This window comes from Eretmochelys imbricata, chromosome 11 (assembly GCF_965152235.1).
Source record: "Eretmochelys imbricata isolate rEreImb1 chromosome 11, rEreImb1.hap1, whole genome shotgun sequence".
Classification (NCBI taxonomy): Eukaryota; Metazoa; Chordata; order Testudines; family Cheloniidae; genus Eretmochelys; species Eretmochelys imbricata.
Genome location: NC_135582.1, coordinates 83,262,836 through 83,285,863, shown reverse-complemented (window position 1 = coordinate 83,285,863; position 23,028 = coordinate 83,262,836). Strand labels below are relative to the sequence as shown.

The 23,028-nt window shown below is 56.3% G+C and overlaps 2 protein-coding genes across 2 annotated transcripts; one reads left to right on the top strand and one right to left on the bottom strand.

Moving 5' to 3' along the window:
• The first annotated feature begins 1,563 nt into the window (after positions 1 to 1,563).
• On the top strand, positions 1,564 to 5,737 carry LOC144271992 (antigen-presenting glycoprotein CD1d-like). Its single transcript, XM_077829731.1, has 6 exons — positions 1,564 to 1,709; positions 2,187 to 2,465; positions 3,866 to 4,147; positions 4,477 to 4,773; positions 5,398 to 5,497; positions 5,578 to 5,737. The coding sequence occupies exons 1-6, from the start codon at positions 1,661 to 1,663 to the stop codon at positions 5,615 to 5,617; spliced, it is 1,047 nt and encodes a 348-aa protein (XP_077685857.1). The 5' UTR covers positions 1,564 to 1,660; the 3' UTR covers positions 5,618 to 5,737.
• A 12,738-nt stretch (positions 5,738 to 18,475) lies between these two features.
• On the bottom strand, positions 18,476 to 22,785 carry LOC144271993 (antigen-presenting glycoprotein CD1d-like). Its single transcript, XM_077829732.1, has 6 exons — positions 22,703 to 22,785; positions 21,948 to 22,226; positions 20,261 to 20,542; positions 19,635 to 19,931; positions 18,596 to 18,695; positions 18,476 to 18,515 (listed from the first exon to the last, which is right to left on the bottom strand). The coding sequence occupies exons 1-6, from the start codon at positions 22,749 to 22,751 to the stop codon at positions 18,476 to 18,478; spliced, it is 1,047 nt and encodes a 348-aa protein (XP_077685858.1). The 5' UTR covers positions 22,752 to 22,785.
• Positions 22,786 to 23,028: the final 243 nt, after the last annotated feature.

Sequence of the window (23,028 nt, the reverse complement as noted above, 5' to 3'; positions counted from 1 at the left end):
GCTATACACGACTCAGTGAGGGGGAAGCATTGGCTCTCAGAGGCGCCGGGGGTGGTGGTTAATTTTCCCAAATTACGGGTGGGGACTCAAGCGGGTTCTGTGCTGAATTGTTATGAGGAACCCCTCGATGCTGAACCCGGCCCTGGTTGCTGCCGACTGCCCCCGGCAGAAGGGTGGCATTTGTACGGCAGGGGCATGCAGTGAAAGGCCGTCAGAGTCTCCACAGCAGGGCGAGGCCAGGACAGTCGGGCAGCTACCACACCACACCGGAGTCAGGACACCTGGGTTCTGTTTCCAGCTCTGCTGCAGTTCACTGTGTTACCTCGGGCAGGTCACGTCATCTCCCCATTTGCTTCTCTCTGGAACAGGGGTTAATGGTATTTCCTTGTTTGGCTGGTGTGTTAACTGTCAGAGCAAACCTGAAACCACAGAAGGAAATGGAGAGAAACCACGGTCTGCACCGCCCTGGTGCGAACACGTGGCCTGGCAGCGATAAACCGGCCTGGGCCCTGGTACTTCCACTCGTACCAGCCCAGGGACTGGACGCGCGGGTGTGTCAAGGACGGTCACTCGTGTGCTGCCTCGGGGCTCAAATGTCGACCCTAAAAGGCACAAATCAACAAAGCTCCCGGCTGCAAACGCCGACAAGCCCCGGCCTCGGCACTGCAGAGCACCCACGGCACAACCAGCCCGGCACGCCCCGCGCTGCGCGTCCAGGGGCCGGGCGGCTGCTCCCTCGTAGCTCCTGCTGTCTCGCAGCGCAGGGCCCCGCTGCCCCTGCCCCAGGGCGGGTACCGTGAGGGCGCCTGGCTGCCTTCGGCAGGACGTGGGGGTCTGTCTGGGGCTACGACTGCCCTGGCCTCCTGCCCGCCGTCACGCAGTTCGGGGGGCGGGGGGCTCACCCTGGGGGCCGGCGCCCCCTGCTGGGGGGCAGCAATTGTGTGCTCATTCTGCGCTGGCGGAAATAGGACTCGGTGGGCGACAGGCTCAACCCCCAGACCTGCCCTCACCCCATCAAAGGGGTTTAGAGATGAGCCTGGCTGCTGAGGATGAATATGGGGAGAGGGAGGGGTCGGCGGGGAGAGGGAGGGGCTATTGAGAGGGAGGGGCCACTGGGAGGGAGGGCAGATGGTGGGGGGCTCTGCCCTCCCTTCCACTCTGACTCTTCACCCTGATCTCCCCCATCACTTGGGGCAGTCACGCCCAGCCCCACAGGGCAGGCCTGTCACTGCAGCATGAGTGGGGCGGACTCCCTCTCCAGGCCCCCAAACCTCCCCTCCACGCTAGGCCAGGTTTGGCTGCAGTGCCAGGGCAGAGGGTGCAGCTGTGGGCTGCCCCTGGGCAGGGTGAGGAGCAGGACGCTGGCCACCAAGGCGAGCCCTGCATACCGGCCTAGTTTGCCTAGGCGCGGACCTGGCCCTAGTTCTGACCTTGCCGCCAGGGATCCCCCTCCCGCGCGGCCTCCGCTCCCCGACTCCCTCTGCCCTGATTGGCTCGGGGCTGGCAGCTGCGGGCACAGAGCCGAGCAGAGACACACAAAGGGAGAAGTTGGTGACGAGGCTTGTGGCCTGGGGAGGAACCGACAGCCTGTGGGCGACCTGGGCCCCTCGTCCCACCACACTGACACCGGCCAGAGCCCGGATCCCCTTCCCCTGCCAGGATGCTGCTCCCTCTGCTGCTCCTCCCCTGGGCTTGGGGGGCCCTGGCCGGTAAGTGGGGGCCCCCCTCCCTGCCCTTTTTGCTGCTGGGGGAGGTTGCGCATGATATAATGCCAGGGCCAGGGTGGGGCAGTACCACATAAGAACGGCCGGACTGGGTCAGACCAAAGGTCCATCTAGCCCAGTATCCTGTCTTCTGCCAGGGGCCCGGGCCAGGGGCCCCAGAGGGAATGAACAGACAGGAATCATGCAGTGATCCATTTCCTGTCGCCCATTCCCAGCTTCTGGCAAACAGGGGCTAGGGACACCATCCCTGCCCATCCTGGCTAATAGCTATTGATGGACCTGTCCTCCAGGAACTTATCCAGCACTAGTGACCCTTGCTGGGGTGCAAGAGGAGGGGGGAGGCAGGTTAGGGTTCAGCAGGAAAACCCTGGAGCTGGGGAGCATTAGCGAGACTGAGATGCCTTAATCTCTCTCCTCACCCACTTTGTCCTCCACTTGTTTCCTCTCCCCTCCCTCCTTCAGCCTCCCCTCCTGTCCCCCCAGGGTCTCTCACCCTCCGGCTGCTCAAAACCACCGTCTTCCACAACGCCAGTTCTAGCAACGTGGAGGGGATGGCCCTGCTCGGAGACCTGGAGACCCACTCCATAGATTGCAGCACCTGCAGGATCCGCTTCCTGCAACCTTGGGCCCACCAGGGCTTGACCCCGAGGCAGTGGCAGGACCTGGAGACAATGCTCCATCGCTACCTGTCCAAATTTATCCTTCTTATTAACAAAGGGGTTAAGGATGAAGGAGAGCACTGTGAGTATGGAGCGGTCCCCACAACCAGCAGGGAGCTGAGAACTGACACACTCACTGTAGTAACTGCGTGTGTCCTGACAGGGTGGATGGGGGTCAAGACAGCCAGTTCCCGGCCCTTAGACTGAATGCAGCCAGGGTGCCCTAGAAGGAAATAGCCCCATTTTCCATTCTCCACCCCGCTGAGCCAGTCCCCGAGCTCTGCGGCCAGATTGCAGCCTGTGCACCCTGGAGGGGAAAAGCCCCGTGTCCTGTCCCCTGAGCAGTGGCAAATGGTTTTTCACAGCCAGGTGCCCAACCAAAGGCCCTTGTTCATGCTACCGGGACCTGGCCAGCCTGAACACTGAGAACTGACACCTTCAACACACGACTTGGAAGGGCAGGAAATGCAGAGCTAAGCAAATCCCGCCCCACAACCAGCGCGGCCCCAGGGCATGGGACAGATCCAGCACGCCTCTTCTCAGCTGCTCAGCCCAGTGTCTGCACTGGGTGTCTGGTGCTGGAGCACTCAAAGAAGGTCCTCAGGAGAGACTTTCTGTCAGGAACCCCTTAACCACCCTGCCCCCAAATTTGCACCACAAAGTCTCCCTTGCACCTTGCTGGGGCAGAGCTAGTTTCATGGCAACCTGCCTGGGCATGTGCATTTCATGACAGAGCAACAGCCGGCCCTGTGATCACAGCTCACAGCCGCAGGAACCTCTCGGTGACGGGGCTCAGACAGATGCTCCTGGGGCTCAGAGGTTTCTGCCTCTCTGGCTGATGGAGTGTGAGACTCTCGGTGTGTCATGCCCTGAGGCGCTGCTGAGGAGACAATTGCTGGCAGAGGTGTGAACTGTCTGTGGGCACAGGTGCCTGTCACCGCCCGGCGTACGCACCAGAGACAGAACCAAGGCCCAGAGACTTTTGTAATGCTGGGAAGCCAGACTTGTCCTTGCTACCAGTGCAGAGCTGAGCTCAGGGGAGCCCAGGGTTGTAAGTTTATTGAGGCTCAGGGTCATAATTTTCTCTAGAGCATCACAAATCACTTTTTAAAAAATTAACATTTAAAAGTCTGGTGATTTGGATAGGGGATCTGTATCTCACAAAACCATAAGCAAGGGACCTCCAAATTTGCACCACAAACTCTAAGGCCCTGATGGAGAGCAGCGATTTTCAAGCCAATCTGACTATGTGTGTGGACCTCAGAGCACTTTGAAAACATCAGCTTTAAACAGAAACAGCAATGTGCCCTTAACTCCATCCAGGGCTGCCCCACAACCCTGGCCCCATCTTGTGGCTTAACATCCTCATTGCTCCTGACATGATGTCTTTATTCCCCCATCTTTCTATTTCTGCCCCCTGCCCCTGCCCCCCGGTGACCTCCTAATGACCCGTCCTCATTGCCCCTGCCCTTTCTGTGCCAGACCCCTTTGTTATTCAGGCCTCCGCCGGTTGCGAGCTCCACCTCAACGGCACCTCACGGCAATTCTGTGACTCTGCGGTGAACGGCGAGGATTTCATCAGCTTCAACATGGACTCGGGCACCTGGGTCACTCAGCGCAGGGATAAGTTGGTCCTCAAGCCACTGGACTTTCTTAACAAGGATAAGAGCACGTCTGCCACAGCTCAGTTCCTCCTGAGAACAACGTGTGTCAGTGAACTCCAGAGCTTTGGCCAGTACGGGAAAGAGTCTCTGGCGAGACAAGGTGAGGCTGGACACCACTCCCTGCTCACTGAGATGCAGCCACTTCTGGGGTGGGGTGCGGGGGGGCTGTTTAAACAGGTGTCATGTACCAGTGCAGCTATAGCTGGGGTGGAGCGCAGTCGCGATTTCATAGCCACACTGCACAGCACTTTAAGACAGGACGTGAAGGGGGATTCCGTCAACAATGCTAACTGCAGAACTGGGGTCTGGCCAGGACAGCGGGGCCAACGCCGGACCCCGGGGGATGGAGCTGGGCTTGGCTAGTGAGTCCCTGAGGCTCAGGCTGAATCGTCCCCTCTCCCCCACCCCGTCTCTCTCCCCCTGTCTCAGAGCGGCCCGTCGCCGTGGTGTTTGCTCGAGCGCCTCCCCCAGCCGGGACCCCTGAGCCGTTACTGCTGGTTTGCCGGGTCACCGGTTTCTACCCCCGGCCCATCCGCGTGGCCTGGCTGCAGGACGGGGAGGAGGTGGGGCCGGGCTGGCGGCTGAACTCCAGCGGGATCCTGCCCAACGCGGACCTGACCTACCAGCTGCGCAGCTCCCTGGCCGTGGGGCCGGGCGACGGGCACAGCTACGCCTGCCGGGTGGAGCACAGCAGCCTGGGGGGCCAGAGCCTGCTGATCCCCTGGGGTAGGTGCATGTCCCCGGGGGGTGGGGGCTGCAGTCATGGTCTCTGGGGGCTTTTCCTGCACATCTCAAGCAGGGCAGGGTCCTGGCAGTGAGACTGGGGTGAAGGGAGACAGAAGAGGTGTGTGGGGTGTGTGGGGATGGATCGGGGGAGCTGGGTGGAGGAGCTGCAGGGAATGGGACAGGACTGGGATGGGTGGAGCCGGGTGGGGGCTGAGAGGAGAAGTAATGGGATGGGGTGGGGAGAGCTGTATGGAGTGTGGCAAAGGGGAGACAATGGGGCAGAGATAGGGAGGGCTGGTGGGGTTGGGGAGAGAGGCAGGAGTCCAGAGGCGATCGGACAGAGGGGACTACGACTGGCATGCGGGAAGGCTGAGGGGCTGGGAATGTGGGGGGAGCAGTGGGGGGTGGGACGATGGGGGACAATGAGGGAACAGGGTTAGCGTAGCGGTGTCTGAGGGCAGTGGGGTGGGACAGTGAGGAAGGCAGAGAGAACAGGGCTGGGGTTGGGGGGCTGAAGGCAGTGGGTCAGGGTGGGGGGAGCAGGGGGGACTATGGAGGAAGCTGAGGGAACAGGGTCCATATTGCTGTGCCTGTTCCCAGCACATCACCCCCTGTGTGTTACAGGGCACAGCAGGCCCTGGGGCCCCGGCCTGGCCGTGGGCATCACACTGGGGGCTCTGGCCGTAGCCGCCATGGCCGTGGTGCTGTGGTGGAGAATACGCAGGTGAGTCCTCTCCCTCTCTGGGGTGGGGGTGGGGAGGCCGTTACACCCCATAACCCATCCCCTCTGCTCTCTCCATCCAGGGGCCACCGGGACATCAGACCAGGAGAACCCAGAGCCTGAGGGGGCAGCACCGGCTTAGACGTGGGGATCAGCCCCCCACTTGGGGCCATGGACCTTGGGGCTGAATCTGCCCCCAGCTCCAGAGCAGAGGGCCCTGAGGCCCCGTCTGGGTCGGGGCACTGGGAGATCGGGGCACGGGGTGGGAGGTGGGATTCTTCTCCCTCTGGGACATTTGGGGCATGTTGGACATGTGAGGGTGTGGTGGGATCCAGGATCCACATGGAGCCAGCACAAGCCTGTGCCACTCAGTAAACCCTGCAGGGAGGCTCTGCCCAGCGGGCCCCTCTGGGGACTGCAGGAGCCAGGGCCTGGGGGCAGGGTGCAGACCCGGCTACATACACAAAGGGAGAGGGTACAGGTGGGGGTCATGGGTGTCGATAAATCTCTGCATTAAGCATCTTTGCATAACTCTGTATGACTTTGTATTATGCCTCTTCATATAACCTTGTATTTGATATAGGAACTTTGTATCAAATCCTTGTATAAAAACTTTGTATTGAGCCTTGGTATAATGTTATAGCCCCTAAGGATGGTTAAGGTAGAAGAAAAATGTCTTTTCACTAGGAGTAGCATAAGATCTCCCCCGTTTTAATCAATTGCCCTGTTGAATGAATGAGGTGTGAATGAGTAAGGCGTGGAAGGCAAGCACCTCCAGACAGCTGCAACCTTTGGAGGGGGGATGGAAGCCAGATCCAAGAACAATAAAACTTGTCAAGTGGGCTCACTAAAGAAGAGCAGACATATTGACACCTTCTTTTGAAAACACCCTCTTCTTTGAAAATAAATGTGGCAGCATTAAGACCACACCCAGAAGGAAGTGCCACGGGTGACCAATGGGCACAGACACAGATTTTGCATCTGGGGTAGATTTGCATGAGAGGGAAGCTGCTATAAATGTGAGGTGTCTTGCAGAGGACCCCGGGTCTCGTCTTGTGAACATTGGAGCATCAATCAGGATCGACAGAAGCTCGGCTCCACCCCCTCCCCCATCTAACTCACCTGGCCGGTGAAGTTAAGGGGAGCGACTAGGTGGTAACAGCAACAAGATGGGGTATACGTGTGTGTGTGTGTGTGAGTCCATGAGTATAATATAGATCATGTGCCTATGATACAGTGTTGATTGATATATGGATTACCAATAAATGTGGCACTTTGCCTTATCCTCCCTGAAAAAATCCTGTACAGAACTTTAAGTACAACATGGGAACCAGGAGGGTCCTGGCAGGGCATTCGGGCTGAGCTGGGATGGCCGGGAAGCAAGCGGATTGGCCCTGGGACATAGGCCCAGCTACCTGCAAGGAGCCCTGATGACACTATGGCCCATGGGGCACCAGGGCGGCCGCTCCAACTCGCTGGCTGGGCTGAGAGGTCCTGGGTGCAGGGCCCATCTCCAGAGCTGGGTATGGGGCACCATGGGCTCTCTGAGGATAGCTTCTGTCCTTTTCATAGAATCATAGACTATCAGGGTCGGAAGGGACCTCAGGCGGTCATCTAGTCCAACCCCCTGCTCAAAGCAGGACCAATCCCCAGTTTTTGCCCCAGATCCCTCATTGAACTGGGTTTAGCAGGGCAATGCTCAAACCACTGAGCTATCCCTCTTCCCCCCACCCCCCATTTTGTTCTGCATTTGTGCGAAACTGAGCACTAGGGGGTCCTGGGCACGACTGGGGTTCCTCGACCCTGTGGTAATCCAGCAGCATCAAGGGCCAGGTTCAGTACCTAGGGGTTTCCTTTCAACAGTACAACACAGAACTGGCTCGAGCCCCCACCCAGTGACCTGGGACTAGGAATGCCTTTGACACACATGGGGACACCGGCACTGCAAAATGGTGTCCGGTCCCGGGACAGCTGGCAATCCTACCTGGGAGAATTACACACCATCCCCCTGGGTGCCTGGAAGAGGCAATACTTCCCCTCTTGAGAAGCACAGAGTCTGAGTTTAGCAAAAAAAAACTTAATGGAAGGAGGAAAATAATGCGGCATTAATCTGGGGAAACACCACAAACAGGGTTTATAAAAAACATAAACCATGAGCCAAAAATCCACCACCAAAGCAGTGTCCTTTTCCCCTCTGCACCCCACTCACTGTTGCTATCCTTGGACAGTGCCGACCCAGAGTTCAGAGGTGCATCTGCAGAGGTCACCTCCCATGCTGGGGGAGGTGGGAGGGGGCAAGGGGGTGGTAAGGAGGCAGTTTACTCGCTCTGCTGCTCAGGCCCTCACTTGCCACCCTTCTCTGTGGGGTTCTGCTTTGCCCCCCTCCCCCCAGCTAGGCCTCCCCACCAGCCACCCACTCACTCACCAACCACACCTCTCTACCAGCCACCTACCGATTCAGCTGTCAGTGACTACAGCGATTGGAGGGGAGCCTCACTGCTGGTGTACAGCAAACAGTGGTAGATTAGGCAGCCTCTTGCATCAGAAACCATGTCCAAAAGCTGGCCTAATACTTAGCCCTAGGTAGCAGGGGCTGCAGCTTGTAACAAGACTCTCAGTTGAATATCAATTAGCTTTGTTATTACAGAAGTGAGAGCAGACTAGTCACAAGACAGCCAACACCACCTACCCGCCTTTCCAACTGATCGCTCTTTGGAACCCGTGTCCCCTACCTAGCAACTGCCATTGAGTTGGGGGTGAGTCGCTCAAGGAAAAAATGCCAAGTACAGTTCTGCTGTCCTTGATTCACACAACCAGGATAAAAACTCTTTATTACCCCTGCCCCAATAACAAAGAGACCGGTATCAGAGGGGTAGCCGTGTTAGTCTGTATCCGCAAACACGATAAGGAGTCCGGTGGCACCTTAAAGACTGGGGATCCCACACCAGCCAAAAGTGACCATTTAGGCCAGCAGTCCCATCATGCGGAGCACCATCTGAGAAGAACAGATGGGCCTGGCACCAGAGCTGATCCAGAGAACAGAAGGGTGAGCTGTCTGCCTGGTGCTAAGATACGGGATGTGGCCCTGAGGCTGAAGAGGATCCTAAGGGGAGCAGAAAAGAATCCACTGATCATCCCTCATGTGGGAACAAATGATACGGCTAGATTCTCGCTGGAACGTATCGAGGGAGACTATGCCAGGCTGGAGAAGATGCTTAAGGAAATCGAGGCTCAGGTGATCTGTAGTGGGATTCTGCCTGTTCCTAGAGAAGGGCATCAAAGGTGTGACAAGATTATGACTATCAACAGATGGCTCAGGCAGTGGTGCTATAAGGAGGGCTTTGGGATGTATGGCCACTGGGAGGCATTCCTGGACAGAGGACAGTTCTCTTGGGATGGACTTCATCTGAGTAGGGAAGGAAATAGACTTCTAGGGTGGAGACTGGCACAACTGATTAAGAGAGCTTTAAACTAGGAATTTGGGGGAGATGGTTGGGAGATGTCCAGGTAATCTCCACGCCGGATTTTAACATTGACAGGGAAGAAAACAAAGTAAGAAAGGATACAGCCGTGGGTAGGAGAATGGCTATAAGGAGGAAGGGCAGTGTGGATACCAGTCTAATAGGTTCTACTGGCTGTAGAACGACCATGCCTCATTGGGTACAGAACGCGAGCGAGGCCAAACAGCAAAAATGAAGATGTTTGTACACTAATGCGAGGAGGCTAGGTAACAAAATGCAGGAACTAGAGCTACTGGTGCAGGAAGTGAAACCAGATATTCTAGGGAGAACAGAAACAGGGTGGAACAGTCGTCATGACTGGACTACAGATGTTGAAGGGTCTGTGCTGTTTAGGAAAGACAGAAATAAAGGCAAAGGTGGTGGAGTAGCACTGTCTATCAATGATGAGATAGAATGTAAAGCAATAAGAAGCGATGGAATGGTTAAGACAGAGTCCGTCTGGGCAAAAATCACATTGGGGAAGAAAACTACTCGAGCCTCCCCTGGGATAGTGCTTGGAGTGTGCTATAAACCACCGGGATCTAATCTGGATATGGATAGAGACCTCTTTAATGTTTCTAATGAAGTAAATACTAATGAGAACTGCGTGATCATGGGAGACTTTAACTTCCCAGATATAGACTGGAGGACAAGTGCTAGTAATAATAATAGGGCTCAGATGTTCCTGGATGCAATTGCTGATGGATTCCTTCATCAAGTAAAGGAGGACTTGTGGCACCTTAGAGACTAATAAATTTATTTGAGCATAAGCTTTCTTGAACTACAGCTCACTTCATCGGATGCATGCAGTGGAAAATACAGGGGGCATACACACTGTAACAAGAGTGATCACTTAAGGTGAGCTATTACCAGCAGGAGAGCGGGGGCGGGGGAGGGGGGCAGAACCTTTTGTAGTGATGATCAAGGTGGGCCATTTCCAGCAGTTGACAGGAACGTCTGAGGAACAGTGCGTGGGGGGGGGGGAATAAACATGGGGGAATAGTTTTACTTTGTGTAATGACCCATCCACTCACAGTCTCTATTCAAGCCTAAGATAATTGTATCCAGTTTGCAAATTAATTCCAATTCAGCAGTCTCTCGTTGGAGTCTGTTTTTGAAGTTTTTGTGTTGAAGAATTGCCACTTTTAGGTCTATAATCGAGTGACCAAAGAGACTGAAGTGTTCTCCGACTGGTTTTTGAATGTTATAATTCTTGACATCTGATTTGTGTCCATTTATTCTTTTACGTAGAGACTGTCCGGTTTGGCCAATGTACATGGCAGAGGGGCATTGCTGGCACATGATGGCATATATCACATTGGTAGATGTGCAGGTGAACGAGCCTCTGATAGTGTGACTGATGTGATTAGGCCCTATGATGGTGTCCCCTGAATAGATATGTGGGCACAGTTGGCAACAGGCTTTGTTGCAAGGATAGGTTCCTGGGTGAGTGGTTCTGTTCTGTGGTGTGTGGTTGCTGGTGAGTATTTGCTTCAGGTTGGGGGGCTGTCTGTATCAAACTGGATACAATTAACTTAGGCTTGAATAGAGACAGGGAGTGGACCTCATAGAAGAAATGGTTGTAGGAGTCCCCCTGGGGGGGACTGAGGGGGTCAGGTTCCCCTCCCCAGGGGGAGCTGGAACCCATGATTTGTGTTATAACCGATGACCCAGATCACACAGCTCCCTGGCACAGGGCTCCCAGGGCAGGGATTCAATGTAGCTCTGGGCCTGGTGGGGAGACGGGGCCTACCCAGAGGGCACAGGCAAGTTCAGTAGGGGATCCTGGCTCCCAGAACTAACCACGACTTCATAAACTTGCTTTATTTTCTCAGACAGTGTCTTTGGATCGAAGTGTCTGGGAACTTCCATTTGAGATAACAGGGACTGTGCCTAGCACAGGGGTTGGCAACCTTTGTCACGTGGCCCATCAGTGTAACCCTGCTGGCGGGCTGCAAGACACTTTGTTTATGTGGACCGTCCGCGGCACGGCCCCCCCACAGATCCCAGTGGCCGCAGTTCACTGCTCCCAGCCAATGGGAGCTGCTGGAAGTGGTGCGGGCTGCAGGGACATGCTGGCCGCTGCTCCTCACAGCTCCTGATGGGCCATGTGCCGAAGGCTGCTGACCCCTGACCTCACATTCTCTATTAATAAAACAGTGGACTTTCTATGGGCTTGTATTGTCCAGAAGGGTGTGACACACATTTCTGGGGCCAAGTCTGGGACTGGGAATTTGCTCGAGTCTCTCTCTAATAGAATTCAGTAGTGGCTGGCGAAGAGCACACATACAGTATATCTGGGGTGATTTCCATGCTGGAGGCTCTGTGAGAACAGACCAGGAGTGGTTGCTCTCATCCCAGGTTGGAGAATTGAGGGGATGTGGATGTCCATCAGTCCAGATAGTACCCGGGTAATGTCCCAGGGTGGCTGAAGAACTGTTGCAGCCAGAATCCATGTTAGAAGTGGGGCTAACTCTGGTAAGGTTATTAGCATGCATGTAGGTTCTTTTGTTGTTTTCAATGTTTTCTTTGTAATGCTTTTTAACTTAAGAATAAAGAAGGCTTGCTTAGGAAATGTTATCATAGAATCATAGGAGATGAGGGTTGGAAGGGACCTCAGGAAGTCATCTAGTCCAACCGCCTGCTCAAAGCAGGACCAATCCCCAACTAAATCATCCCAGCCAGGGCTTCATCAAGCCCGGCCTTAAAAACCTCTAAGGAAGGAGATTCCACCAGCTCCCTAGGGATCCCATTCCAGCGCATCACCACCCTCCTAGTGAAAAAGTGTTTCCTAATGTAAGCAGAGTCTGAATGAGCTCTCCCCTGACATCTAGTGGTGAGCTGTGGAAAAGGACTTCAGGGGCTGATCTCATTTGCATGGGCACACCCACCCTGCCTAGGTGCTCAGCATGACAGGATGTGCTGGCCTAAATGGTCACTTTTGGCTGGTGTGGGATCCCCAGTCTTTTTGTTATTGGGGCAGGGGTAATAAATGGTCATCATTCTGGTTGTATGAATGAAGGACAACAGAACTGTACTTGGCATTGTCCAATTGAGGGACTCACCCTCAATGGAACAGCACTCACTAGGCATGGGATGTGGGTTCCAAAGCCCTGTGTAATAACACAGCTAATAGATAGAACTGAAAGTTTTGCTATATGTTGTAGAGTGGGCTGCTGGATATTTAGGTCTAAGTACTAGAACTGGTTTGGGACAGTGTCTATGATGCACTTCCCCCTGTATATGATTCCTCACTAGCAGCTGAAATCATTAAGAGCTGTGATATGTGGGGGTCCTGAAGACATCTTGGCGGAGCGCTAGTGGAGTAGCAAGGCTGGTAGGGAGGTGTGGCAATTGGGTACCAGTGCAGGCAGTGAGTGTCTACTTATTCCCTTGCCCCTTCTGCCGGGGTTGGGAAGTGAACTCTGCGGATGCACCTCTGAACTCTGGGTATGCACCATCAAGGGCAGCAGCTGGGAGTGAAGTGCAGGGAAAGGACAGGTACATTAATGGCACTTTTGTGTTGCTGGAATTGTTTGCTCATGATTTCTGTTTGTGGTGTTTCCCTAACATAATTGTTTCCTTCCTTCATTAAAAGGTTTTTTGCTACACTGAGACTCTGTGCTTGCAAGAAGGGAAGTATTGCCCCTTAAAGGTACCCACGCGGGTAGTATGTAATTGTCCCAGATCACTGGGCGGGGCTCGAGCTGTTTTTGCATTGTGTTGTTGAAAAGGAACCCCTAGATACTGAATCCAGCCCTTGTTGCTGCCAACTCTGATGGGCAGAAGGGTTACATTAATATCCAGCCTAGACCTCCCCCACTGCAACTTGAGAACATTGCTTCTTGTTCTGTCATCTGCCACCACTGAGAACAGCTGAGCTCCATTTATTTATCTGCTGTCTTATCCCTCTTTAATGAATCCTCTTTGGAAGTGACATTACTCTGGCATGAGTTCTATCGGTACAAGGTTTGTGTGCACACATCCTTATTTTGGATCACCTACACCACTTCTGGCAGTCATAGAATCATAGAATATCAGGGTTGGAAGGGACCTCAGGAGGTCATCTAGTCCAACCCCCTGCTCAAAGCAGGACCAATCCCCAACAATCCCAACCAATCCCCAACCAGTCCTCCCACATCTATCCCCCAGTGTGTTGCTTCACACACAGTTCAGCCTGTGTTTGCCTCTGTGCCCTCTACTGCTCTGGAGTCATCTTGACCAGATGGCACATCTCCAGTGTGCACCCTTTTATGAGTCCTAAGCCAGGTCTACAGAGTTTTGTCAACAAAAGTCATGACGACATACAGCCACAGCTTTAATTAAACTGCCGTTACATGTCCACACTGTGCTCCTTGTGTCGGCAGAGCGCATCCACACTAGCAGCTCTTGCATCGACACAGAGAGCAGTGCCCTGTGAGTACCAATCCCACTGTGCAACTGGCCGCAGGGTGCTTTGGGAAGGGCTTGCAATGCCTCATGGGGCAGGTACAGTGTCACATGATGCAGGTTTCTCAGTCCCATCCTTCCAGGGGCATCCTACTCAATTGCCGGCTGCTTTTCAACTGAAGTGTGTGTGACCTTTTATGTCCTCCTGTTACTGGGCAGATTATTTAGGTCACACGACAGCATCTTTCCCACCTTCACTGAAAAGGGCACCAACTGGCCCAACAAGAAGGGGTACCACAATGGTGGACAAACCACAACATAAGCAAACAAAATGGCGATTTGAAAAATTCTCTCTACAATGGCAGCACCAGGGTTTCTCCTTGGGTAAAAGGGTGGTCAGCTGGGCTGAGGGTTGGAGAAACCCAGGACCCCCATGCTAGGCACACTGTTATCTGGACTGTAAGTGACCCATACGCAGTCTGGGGGGGAAACAGGCTCGGGAAACGCCTGTCAAAGTGCAAAGGGCTCCCAGTGGCATTCGTGCCAAGGACACGAACAGAGAAGGGCAGCAACAACCAATGAGATAACCTGCAGAGTTGAACCCTAGGCTGCCTACATCAGCAGGGGCACCTTCCCTGCTGGGAGCCAGGGACGCAGCAATACTGCAGGAGGGTCTAGAGGAGACTGACAAGGACATCGAGGCCATGGCTGGCCATGAGCGCCCAGTGCAGAGTGTGGTGAACAGGGCACGCACAACGTGGGCTGTATGCACAGGACGAGAGGGAGCAGGAGCACATCAGTGGGGTCACCACTGCATATGGCTCTGGTGAGACTGGCACTGGATCCCAGGTCCAGTTCTGGGCTCTGCCTTGCCCAAAGGACATGGAGACACTGGAGAGGCTCAGAGAAGAGCTACAAAGATGAGTCAAGGCCCAAAAACCTGCCTCTTTGGGAAAGCCATATGGAGCTACATATAGTTAGCCTAGCCAGAGATGGTGGAGAGGGGCTTGATGTGTCTCCAAGTACCCAGTGTGACGGGAGGCCCCCAGGGTGCAGGCTGGGACTGTGGGACCGCTGTGCCCCCTGAACTCTCTCCAGCCTGGGCTGTCTCTCACAATGCCCTGCCAGTGACCAGCAGCAACCCCGCCAGGTGCTGTGATCACTCAGCACAACCACATGGGGAGCCCCCCACATCCAGCTGGACTGCATGAATGCTCCCAGAGCCACTCCTGAATCACACCGGGAGGCACCAGCCAGATCCCCCCAGCTCCCAGCCCTGTACCTCAGGAATATGCCGTGTATATTATTAATTGGTTCACCACTTCATCAATGGAAAGTGGATATACACCAGCCTTCAATAACAGCAATTTACCTTTCACTTCAGGCAAACCCGCTGGTAAAGTTAAACAGGTCAACAAGTTTATTGACTATAAAAGATAGATTTTAAGTGGTATTAAGTGATAGGCAAAAAGTCAGAGTTAGTTACCAAAAGAAATAAACACCTAAGCACACAGTCTGAACTCTCAACCCTCATAGATGGGGCAACAACTAGATGAAGCCGTTTTTCTCACCCCACTGGATATTGCAGTCCATAGGATACAGACTGAAATCTGGGCCAGTCTTTGGAGTCTCAAGTCTTCAGTGTCCTTGTTGCTTGCAGTGTAGGTGGGTGAAGGAGAAAGGCCCCTTCTGGACACAGTCTCTATTTTATACTCTCAGTCTCACGTGCTTGGGGAGCAGAAGTCCAGGCATGTCTGGGAGCCATAGTGAGTCTCCAAGGTCAGGCTGATGTGGCCTCAGGCAGCTGAGTCATTGCATTGTTGCTCCTTTGCTGGACAATGGCTGTTGATGGTTGTTTCACACCCTGCTTGGGCGTTGGTCACTTTCCTTGCTGTTGCCTCTGGGGGAGCTAGTATCTGGCTGATTCCCCAATTTACAGCATGTTTCAGTGAAAACCGTACAATTCTTGTAATTTCATATGCATTGAGGATATACATATCTAGACAGAGTTATGACTTCTGGCAGATCGTAACCTTTCTCCTGATACCTTACAGTCCCAGCAGAGCTCAGGGGCAACCCCTCCTGTGTTAACCCTTTGCCTGCCCAAGCTGAGCCCCACATACCCTCTCACTGACTCTGCTGCCTTCGGGGAACCTTTGAGAGCCTCTGATCCAAGGTGCAAGGAATGAGGCATCTGGGGCTCCGGGATCCTCACAGCCAGGGCTGATTACACTCCAAGCAGTGACTGTGGGGACCCCAGTAGGCCCTGGTGGGAGGGTCCAGCCGAGTCATGCAGATGGCAGTACATAGTTAAAGGTTATTTCCATTCATTGAGCAGGTTTTATTACAGGATCTCCACTCTTCTCCTACAGCTGAGGATAGAGCCCAAAAGTCCTGGCTCCCAGCAGGGCCATCCCTAGGCATTCGCAGCATATGCAGCTGCGTAGGACACCAGGAAATCTGGGGCCCCAAATTGCCCCAAATTTCGTGTTGTCCTAGGCAGCTGCGTGCTGCATATATGGCAGCACTGGCTCTGGTGGCCAGCCCTATCCCCCGGCCGGCCCCGCCACGGGCTGCGCCCGCTGCAAGGGCCATCACTAGGGGGCTGCGGGGCTCAGGACAACTCCCCCTCTGCCCCTGCTCCTCCCCACCCCCACGCCACCCCTTCCCCTAAGCCCCCACCCCTGCTCCACCCCACCCGCCTCTTCCTGCCCCACCCCTGCCTCGCCCTCACGCCACCCTGCCCCCACTCACCCCTTCCCCTAAACCCCCACCCCTGCTCTGCCCCGCCCATCTTTTCCTGCCTCTGCCCCACCCCGTCCCCCAAGCCTCCTCCCCTGAGTGACGCAGCCCAGGGTGGGGGATTAGCGGTGGGTCTGGCGCTGGCGGCAGGTGTCAGGCCCGCCCCTGCACTCGCCGATGGTGGTGGGAAGGAGAGCGACCCTGCCCTAGTCTGCTCCACTCCGCCGGCTCCCAGCCACGTCACTCCGCTTCCCGCCATCGGCAAGTGCAGGGGTGGTCCCGATCCCTGCTGCCGGCACCAGGCCCGCCTGCTAACCCCCCGGGTCACCCTGGGCCCTGCAGGGCCCCCCGAAGTCTGGGGCCCGGGGCAGTTGCCCCAAACTGCACTGTTCACCAGCAGTTTCCACTGTTCTTGCCGCCTCCTGCCTGCTCCCCCGTCCTCTCAGGTGAGTCTCCCTGCCCTGCTTCTTCCCCCACACAGCTCCTGCCCCTGCAACCCCACAGCCCTCGAGCGCAGAACCCCGCCCCGTGGAGGGGCCGCTCCCACCTGATAGGGCAGCACAGTTGGTAGGGATGGCCCTGGCTCCCAGCCCCCCTGCTCTAACCTCTAGACCCCACTCCCCTCCCCGACCTGGGACTAGAACCCAGGAGTCCTCATGCCCACCTCCTGGCCCCTTTCTCGATGCTTATGTCTGGTGGTGAGCTGTGGAAAAGGACTTCAGGGGCTGATCCATTTGCATGGGCCCACCCACCCTGCCTAGGTGCTCAGCATGATGGGCTTGCTGGCCTAACGGTCACTTTTGGCTGGTGTGGGATCCCTAGTCTCTTTGTTATTGGGGCAGGGGTAATAAAGGGTTGTTATCCTGGTTGTGTGAATCAAGGACAGCAGAACTGTACTTGTCATTTTTTGACTGAGGGACTCACCCCCAACTCAATGGTACTTGCTAGGCAGGTGACAAGGGTTCAAAGCCTAGTGACTTGAGAGTGGAGCTAGATGTTTGTATTGGGGTGGTAGAAGCAGGAGTTCTTTTGTACAGGCATCAGGTGTCTCTCGGTTATGTAGGAGGTTTAATTTTGATTCAATAAAAAGCTGTTTTATATGTTGCAGAATTACAGCTATTAATATCTAGGTCTAAGTATTAGACCTGCTTTTGGATAGTGTCTCTGATGCAAGAGACTCTCCAGTGTGTGTGAGCTGACAGGGAGATGTGACCAGGAGGGTGGGCTGATGGAGAGGGCCAGAACAGAGCCCCTCAGAGACTGGAGCAAGTGAGATGCCTCCTTACCTCCATCCCCAAGGTGGCAGGTGAACTCTGCGGATGCACTGAGAAAGGACAGCAACTGTGAGTGGGGTGCAGAGAAGGGATGGGCACATTAATGGGACTTTTGGGTTGCTGGACTTAAGAACCCAAGAGGAAAAGGACACTGCCCAACTTGGTGGTGGGTCTTTTGCTCATGGTATATGTTTATAAACCCTGTTTGTGGTGTTTCCCCAAATTAATGTCCCATTATTTCCCTCTTTTTATTAAAAGTTTTTTTTTGCTACACTCAGACTCTGTGCTTGCGAGATGGGAATTATTGCCTCTTCGAGGCACCCAGGGGTGTGTGTGTAATTGTTGCAGGTCACTGGGCGGGGGCTTGAGCCGGTTTTGCATTGAAAGGGAACCCCGAGATAATGAACACGGACCTTGTGGCTGCCAGCTCTGATGGGCAGAAGGGTTGCACTGGACCCCTTGTGCTAGGTGCTGCACAGACACAGAACAAACCAACAGAATCTATCCCCAGAGCACGTGGTGCCCCACACCCAGCTCTGGAGGGGCCTTGCCCCCAGGAGCGCTCAACCCAGCCAGTGGCTTGGAGCGGCTTCTCTGGCATCCCATGGGCCATTCTGTTGTCAGGGGGTAGCTGGGCCTATGTCCCACGGCCAATCCGCTTGCTTCCCGGGCACCCCAGCTCAGCCCAACTGCCCTGCCAGGATCCCCTCCTGGTTCTCATGGCCCCGACCTTACCCTCTCCTTTTGTGTATGTAGCTGGGCCTGAACCCTGCATCCAGGCCCTGGCTCCTGTAGCCCCTGGAGGGGCCTGCTGAGCAGCACCTCCCTGCAGAGTTTCCTGAATGGCACAGGCTAGTGCTGGCTCCATGTGGATCCTGTATCCCAAGTGACCAACGTGTCCTAAACGTCCCAGAGGGAGGAGAATCCCATCCCCGAATCAGGGCCCTGAACTCCCAGTGCCCCGATCCAGAAGGGGCCTCAGGGCCCTCAGCTCTGGAGCCAGGTGCGGATTCAGCCCCAAGGTCCATGGCCCCAAGTGGGGGGCTGATCCCCACATCTAAGCCGGTGCTGCCCCCTCAGGCTCTGGGTTCTCCTGGTCTGACATCCCGGTGGCCCCTGGATGGAGAGAGCAGAGGGGATGGGTTATGGGGTGTAACGGCCTCCCCACCCCCACCCCAGAGAGGGAGAGGACTCACCTGCGTATTTTCCACCACAGCACCACGGCCATGGCGGTTACGGCCAGAGCCCCCAGCGTGATGCCCACAACCAGGCCGGGGCCCCAGGGCCTGCTGTGCCCTGTAACACACAGGGGATGATGTGCTGGGAATGGGCATCCTGTTCCCTCAGCCTCCCCTGCAGTCCCCCCATCTCCTCACCTGGGCCCCCTGCCATCTGCCCTGCCACACCCCACCGCGGTTCCCTCAGCCTCCCCTGCAGTCCCCCCTGCTGCCCCCACTTGACCCACTGCCCTCAGCCTCCCCACCCTGACCCTGTTCCCTCAGCCACCCCGTCAGTCCACCCTGCTGCCCCCATCTGACCCACTTCCCTCAGCCTCCCCACAGCCCCCCCCGTTCCCCCAGCCCCGACCCACTGCCCTCAGCCTCCCCACCCTGACCCTGTTCCCTCAGCCACCCCGTCAGTCCCCCCTGTTGCCCCCACCCGACCCACTTCCCTCAGCCTCCCCCTCAGTGCCCCCTGCTGCCCCCACCCAACCCACTGCGCTCAGCCCTGCCCTACCTCAGCCCTGTTCCCTCTGCCATCCCCACCGTCCCACCTCCCCTGCTCCCCCTGAAATAGCCCCACCGCCCTCAGATGCCCCTACCCTGACCCTGTTCCCTCATTGTCCTCTATCGTCCCACCCTCACTGCTCCCCCCACATTCCCAGCCCCTCAGCCTTCCCGCATGCCAGTCGTAGTCCCTCTATCCGATCGCCTCTGGACTCCTGCCTCTCTCCCCAACCCCCCCAGCCCTCCCTACCTCTGCCCCATTGTCTCCCCTCTGCCACACTCCATACAGCTCTCCCCACCCCATCCCATTACTTCTCCCCTCAGCCCCCACCCTGCCCCTCCTGTGCAAGTCCTGTCCCATTCCCCTCAGCTCCTCCACCCTGATCCCCACACACCTCCTCTGCCTCTCCCCAGTCTCACTGCCTGGACCCTGCCCTGCTTGAGATGGGCAGGAAAAGCCCCCAGAGACCATGACCACATCCCCCCCACCCCGGGGACATGCACCTACCCCAGGGGATCAGCAGGCTCTGGCCCCCCAGGCTGCTGTGCTCCACCCGGCAGGCGTAGCTGTGCCCGTCGCCCGGCCCCACGGCCAGGGAGCTGCGCAGCTGGTAGGTCAGGTCCGCGTTGGGCAGGATCCCGCTGGAGTTCAGCCGCCAGCCCGGCCCCACCTCCTCCCCGTCCTGCAGCCAGGCCACGCGGATGGGCCGGGGGTAGAAACCGGTGACCCGGCAAACCAGCAGTAACGGCGCGGGGGTCCCGGCTGGGGGAGGCGCTCGGGCAAACACCACGGCGACCGGCCGCTCTGAGACAGGGGGAGAGAGACGGGGTGGGGGAGAGGGGACGATTCAGCCTGAGCCTCAGGGACTCACTAGCCAAGCCCAGCTCCATCCCCCGGGGTCCGGCGTTGGACCCGCTGTCCTGGCCAGACCCCAGTTCTGCAGTTAGCATTGCTGACGGAATCCCCCTTCACGTCCTGTCTTAAAGTGCTGTGCAGTGTGGCTATGAAATCGCGACTGCGCTCCACCCCAGCTATAGCTGCACTGGTACACGACACCTGTTTAAACAGCCCCCCAATACCCCACCCCAGAAGTGGCTGCATCTCAGTGAGCAGGGAGTGGTGTCCAGCCTCACCTTGTCTCGCCAGAGACTCTTTCCCATACTGGCCAAAGCTCTGGAGTTCACTGACGCACGTTGTTCTCAGGAGGAACTGAACCGTGGCAGACGTGCTCTTATCCTGGTTAAGAAAGTCCAGTTTCTTGAGGGCCAACTTACCCTCGTGCTGAGCGACCCAGGTGCCCGAGTCCATGTTGAAGCTGATGAAATCCTCGCCGTTCACCGCGGCGTCACAGAATTGCCGTGAGGTGCCGTTGAGGTGGAGCTCACAACCGATGGAGACCTGAATAACAAAGGGGTCTGGCACAGAAAGGGCAGGGGCAATGAGGACGGGTCATTAGGAGGTCACCGGGGGGACAGGGGCAGGGGGCAGAAATAGAAAGATGAGAGAATAAAGGCGTCATGTCAGGAGCAATGAGGATGTTAGGCCAAAAGATGGGGGCAGGGTTGTGGGGCGGCCCTGGATGGAGTTAAGGGCACGTTGCAGTTTCTGTTTAAAGCTGATGTTTTCAAAGTGCTCTGAGGTCCACACACATAGTCAGATTGGCTTGAAAATCGCTGCTCTCCATCAGGGCCTTAGAGTTTGTGGTGCAAATTTGGGGTCCCTTGCTCATGGGTTTTGTGAGATACAGACCCCCTGCCCAAATCACCAGACTTTTAAATGTTAATTTTTTAAAAAGTGATTTATGATGCTCTAGAGTAAATTATGGCCCTGAGCCTCAATAAACTTACAACCCTGGGCTCCCCGATCTCAGCTCTTCACTGGTAGCAAGGACAAGTCTGGCTTCCCAGCGTTACAAAAGTCCCTGGGCCTTGGTTCTGTCTGTGGTGTTTACGCCGGGCGGTGACACGCACCTGTGCCCACAGACAGTTCACACCTCTGCCAGCAATTGTCTCCTCAGCAGCGCCTCAGGGCATGACACACCGAGTCTCACACTCCATCAGCCGGAGAGGCAGAAACCTCTGAGCCCCAGGAGCATCGGTCTGAGCCCCGTCACCGAGAGGTTCCTGCGGCTGTGAGCTGTGATCACAGGGCCGGCTGTCGCTCTGTCATGAAATGCACATGCCCAGGCAGGTTGCCATGAAACTAGCTCTGCCCCAGCAAGGTGCAAGGGAGACTTTGTGGTGCAAATTTGGGGGCAGGTGGATAAGGGGTTCCTGAGAGAAAGTCTCCCCCGAGGACCTTCTTTTAGTGCTCCAGCACCAGACACCCAGTGCAGACACTGGGCTGAGCAGCTGAGAAGAGGCGTGCTGGATCTGTCCCATGCCCTGGGGCAGCGCTGGTTGTGGGGGTGCAGGGCGGGATTTGCTTAGCTCTGCATTTCCTGCCCTTCCAAGTCGTGTGTTGAAGGTGTCAGTTCTCAGTGTTCAGGCTGGCCAGGTTCCAGTAGCATGAACAAGGGCCTTTGGTTGGGCACCTGGCTGTGAAAAACCATTTGCCACTGCTCAGGGGACAGGACACGGGGCTTTTCCCCTCCAGGGTGCACAGGCTGCAATCTGGCCGCAGAGCTGGGGGACTGGCTCAGCGGGGTGGAGAATGGAAAATGGGGCTATTTCCTTCTAGGGCACCCTGGCTGCATTCAGCCTAAGGGCCAGGAACTGGCTGGCTTGACCCCCATCCACCCTGTCAGGACACACTCAGTTACTACAGTGAGTGTGTCAGTTCTCAGCTCCCTGCTGGTTGTGGGGACCGCTCCATACTCACAGTGCTCTCCTTCATCCTTAACAATTTTGTTAATAAGAAGGATGAAGTTGGACAGGTAGCGATGGAGCATTGTCTCCAGGTCCTGCCACTGCCTCGGGGTCAGGCCCTGGTGGGCCCAAGGTTGCAGGAAGCGGATCCTGCAGGTGCTGCAATCCATGAAGTGGGTCTCCAGGTCTCCGAGCAGGGCCATCCCCTCCATGTTGCTAGAACTGGCATTGTGGAAGACGGTGGTTTTGAGCAGCCGGAGGGTGAGAGACCCTGGGGGGACAGGAGGGGAGGCTGCGGGAGGGAGGGGAGAGGAAACAAGTGGAGGACAAAGTGGGTGAGGAGAGAGATTAAGGCGTCTCAGTCTTGTTAATGCTCCCCAGCTCCAGGGTTTTCCTGCTGAACCCTAACCTGCCTCCCCCCTCCTCTTGCACCCAGCAAGGGTCACTAGTGCTGGATAAGTTCCTGGAGGACAGGTCCATCAATAGCTATTAGCCAGGATGGGCAGGGATGGTGTCCCTAGCCCCTGTTTGCCAGAAGCTGGGAATGGGCGACAGGAAATGGATCACTGCATGATTCCTGTCTGTTCATTCCCTCTGGGGCCCCTGGCCCGGGCCCCTGGCAGAAGACAGGATACTGGGCTAGATGGACCTTTGGTCTGACCCAGTCCGGCCGTTCTTATGTGGTGCTGCCCCACCCTGGCCCTGGCATTATATCATGCGCAACCTCCCCCAGCAGCAAAAAGGGCAGGGAGGGGGGTCCCCACTTACCGGCCAGGGCCCCCCAAGCCCAGGGGAGGAGCAGCAGAGGGAGCAGCATCCTGGCAGGGGAAGGGGATCCGGGCTCTGGCCGGTGTCAGTGCGGTGGGACAAGGGGCCCAGGGTCGCCCACAGGCTGTCGGTTCCTCCCCAGGCCACAAGCCTCGTCACCAACTTCTCCCTTTGTGTGTCTCTGCTCGGCTCTGTGCCCGCAGCTGCCAGCCCCGAGCCAATCAGGGCAGAGGGAGTCGGGGAGCGGAGGCCGCGCGGGAGGGGGATCCCTGGCGGCAAGGTCAGAACTAGAGCCGGGTCCGCGCCTAGGCAAACTAGGCCGGTAT

Coding starts and splice junctions, on each gene's coding strand:
- LOC144271992 (XM_077829731.1), top strand. CDS start 1,661: ATGCTGCTCCCTCTGCTGCTCCTCCCCTGGGCTTGGGGGGCCCTGGCC. Junction 4,774..5,397: donor GAGCCTGCTGATCCCCTGGG/GTAGGTGCATGT, acceptor TGTGTGTTACAG/GGCACAGCAGGCCCTGGGGC. Junction 5,498..5,577: donor CTGTGGTGGAGAATACGCAG/GTGAGTCCTCTC, acceptor CTCTCCATCCAG/GGGCCACCGGGACATCAGAC.
- LOC144271993 (XM_077829732.1), bottom strand. CDS start 22,751: ATGCTGCTCCCTCTGCTGCTCCTCCCCTGGGCTTGGGGGGCCCTGGCC. Junction 20,543..21,947: donor TAAGGATGAAGGAGAGCACT/GTGAGTATGGAG, acceptor TTTCTGTGCCAG/ACCCCTTTGTTATTCAGGTC. Junction 18,516..18,595: donor CTGTGGTGGAAAATACGCAG/GTGAGTCCTCTC, acceptor CTCTCCATCCAG/GGGCCACCGGGATGTCAGAC.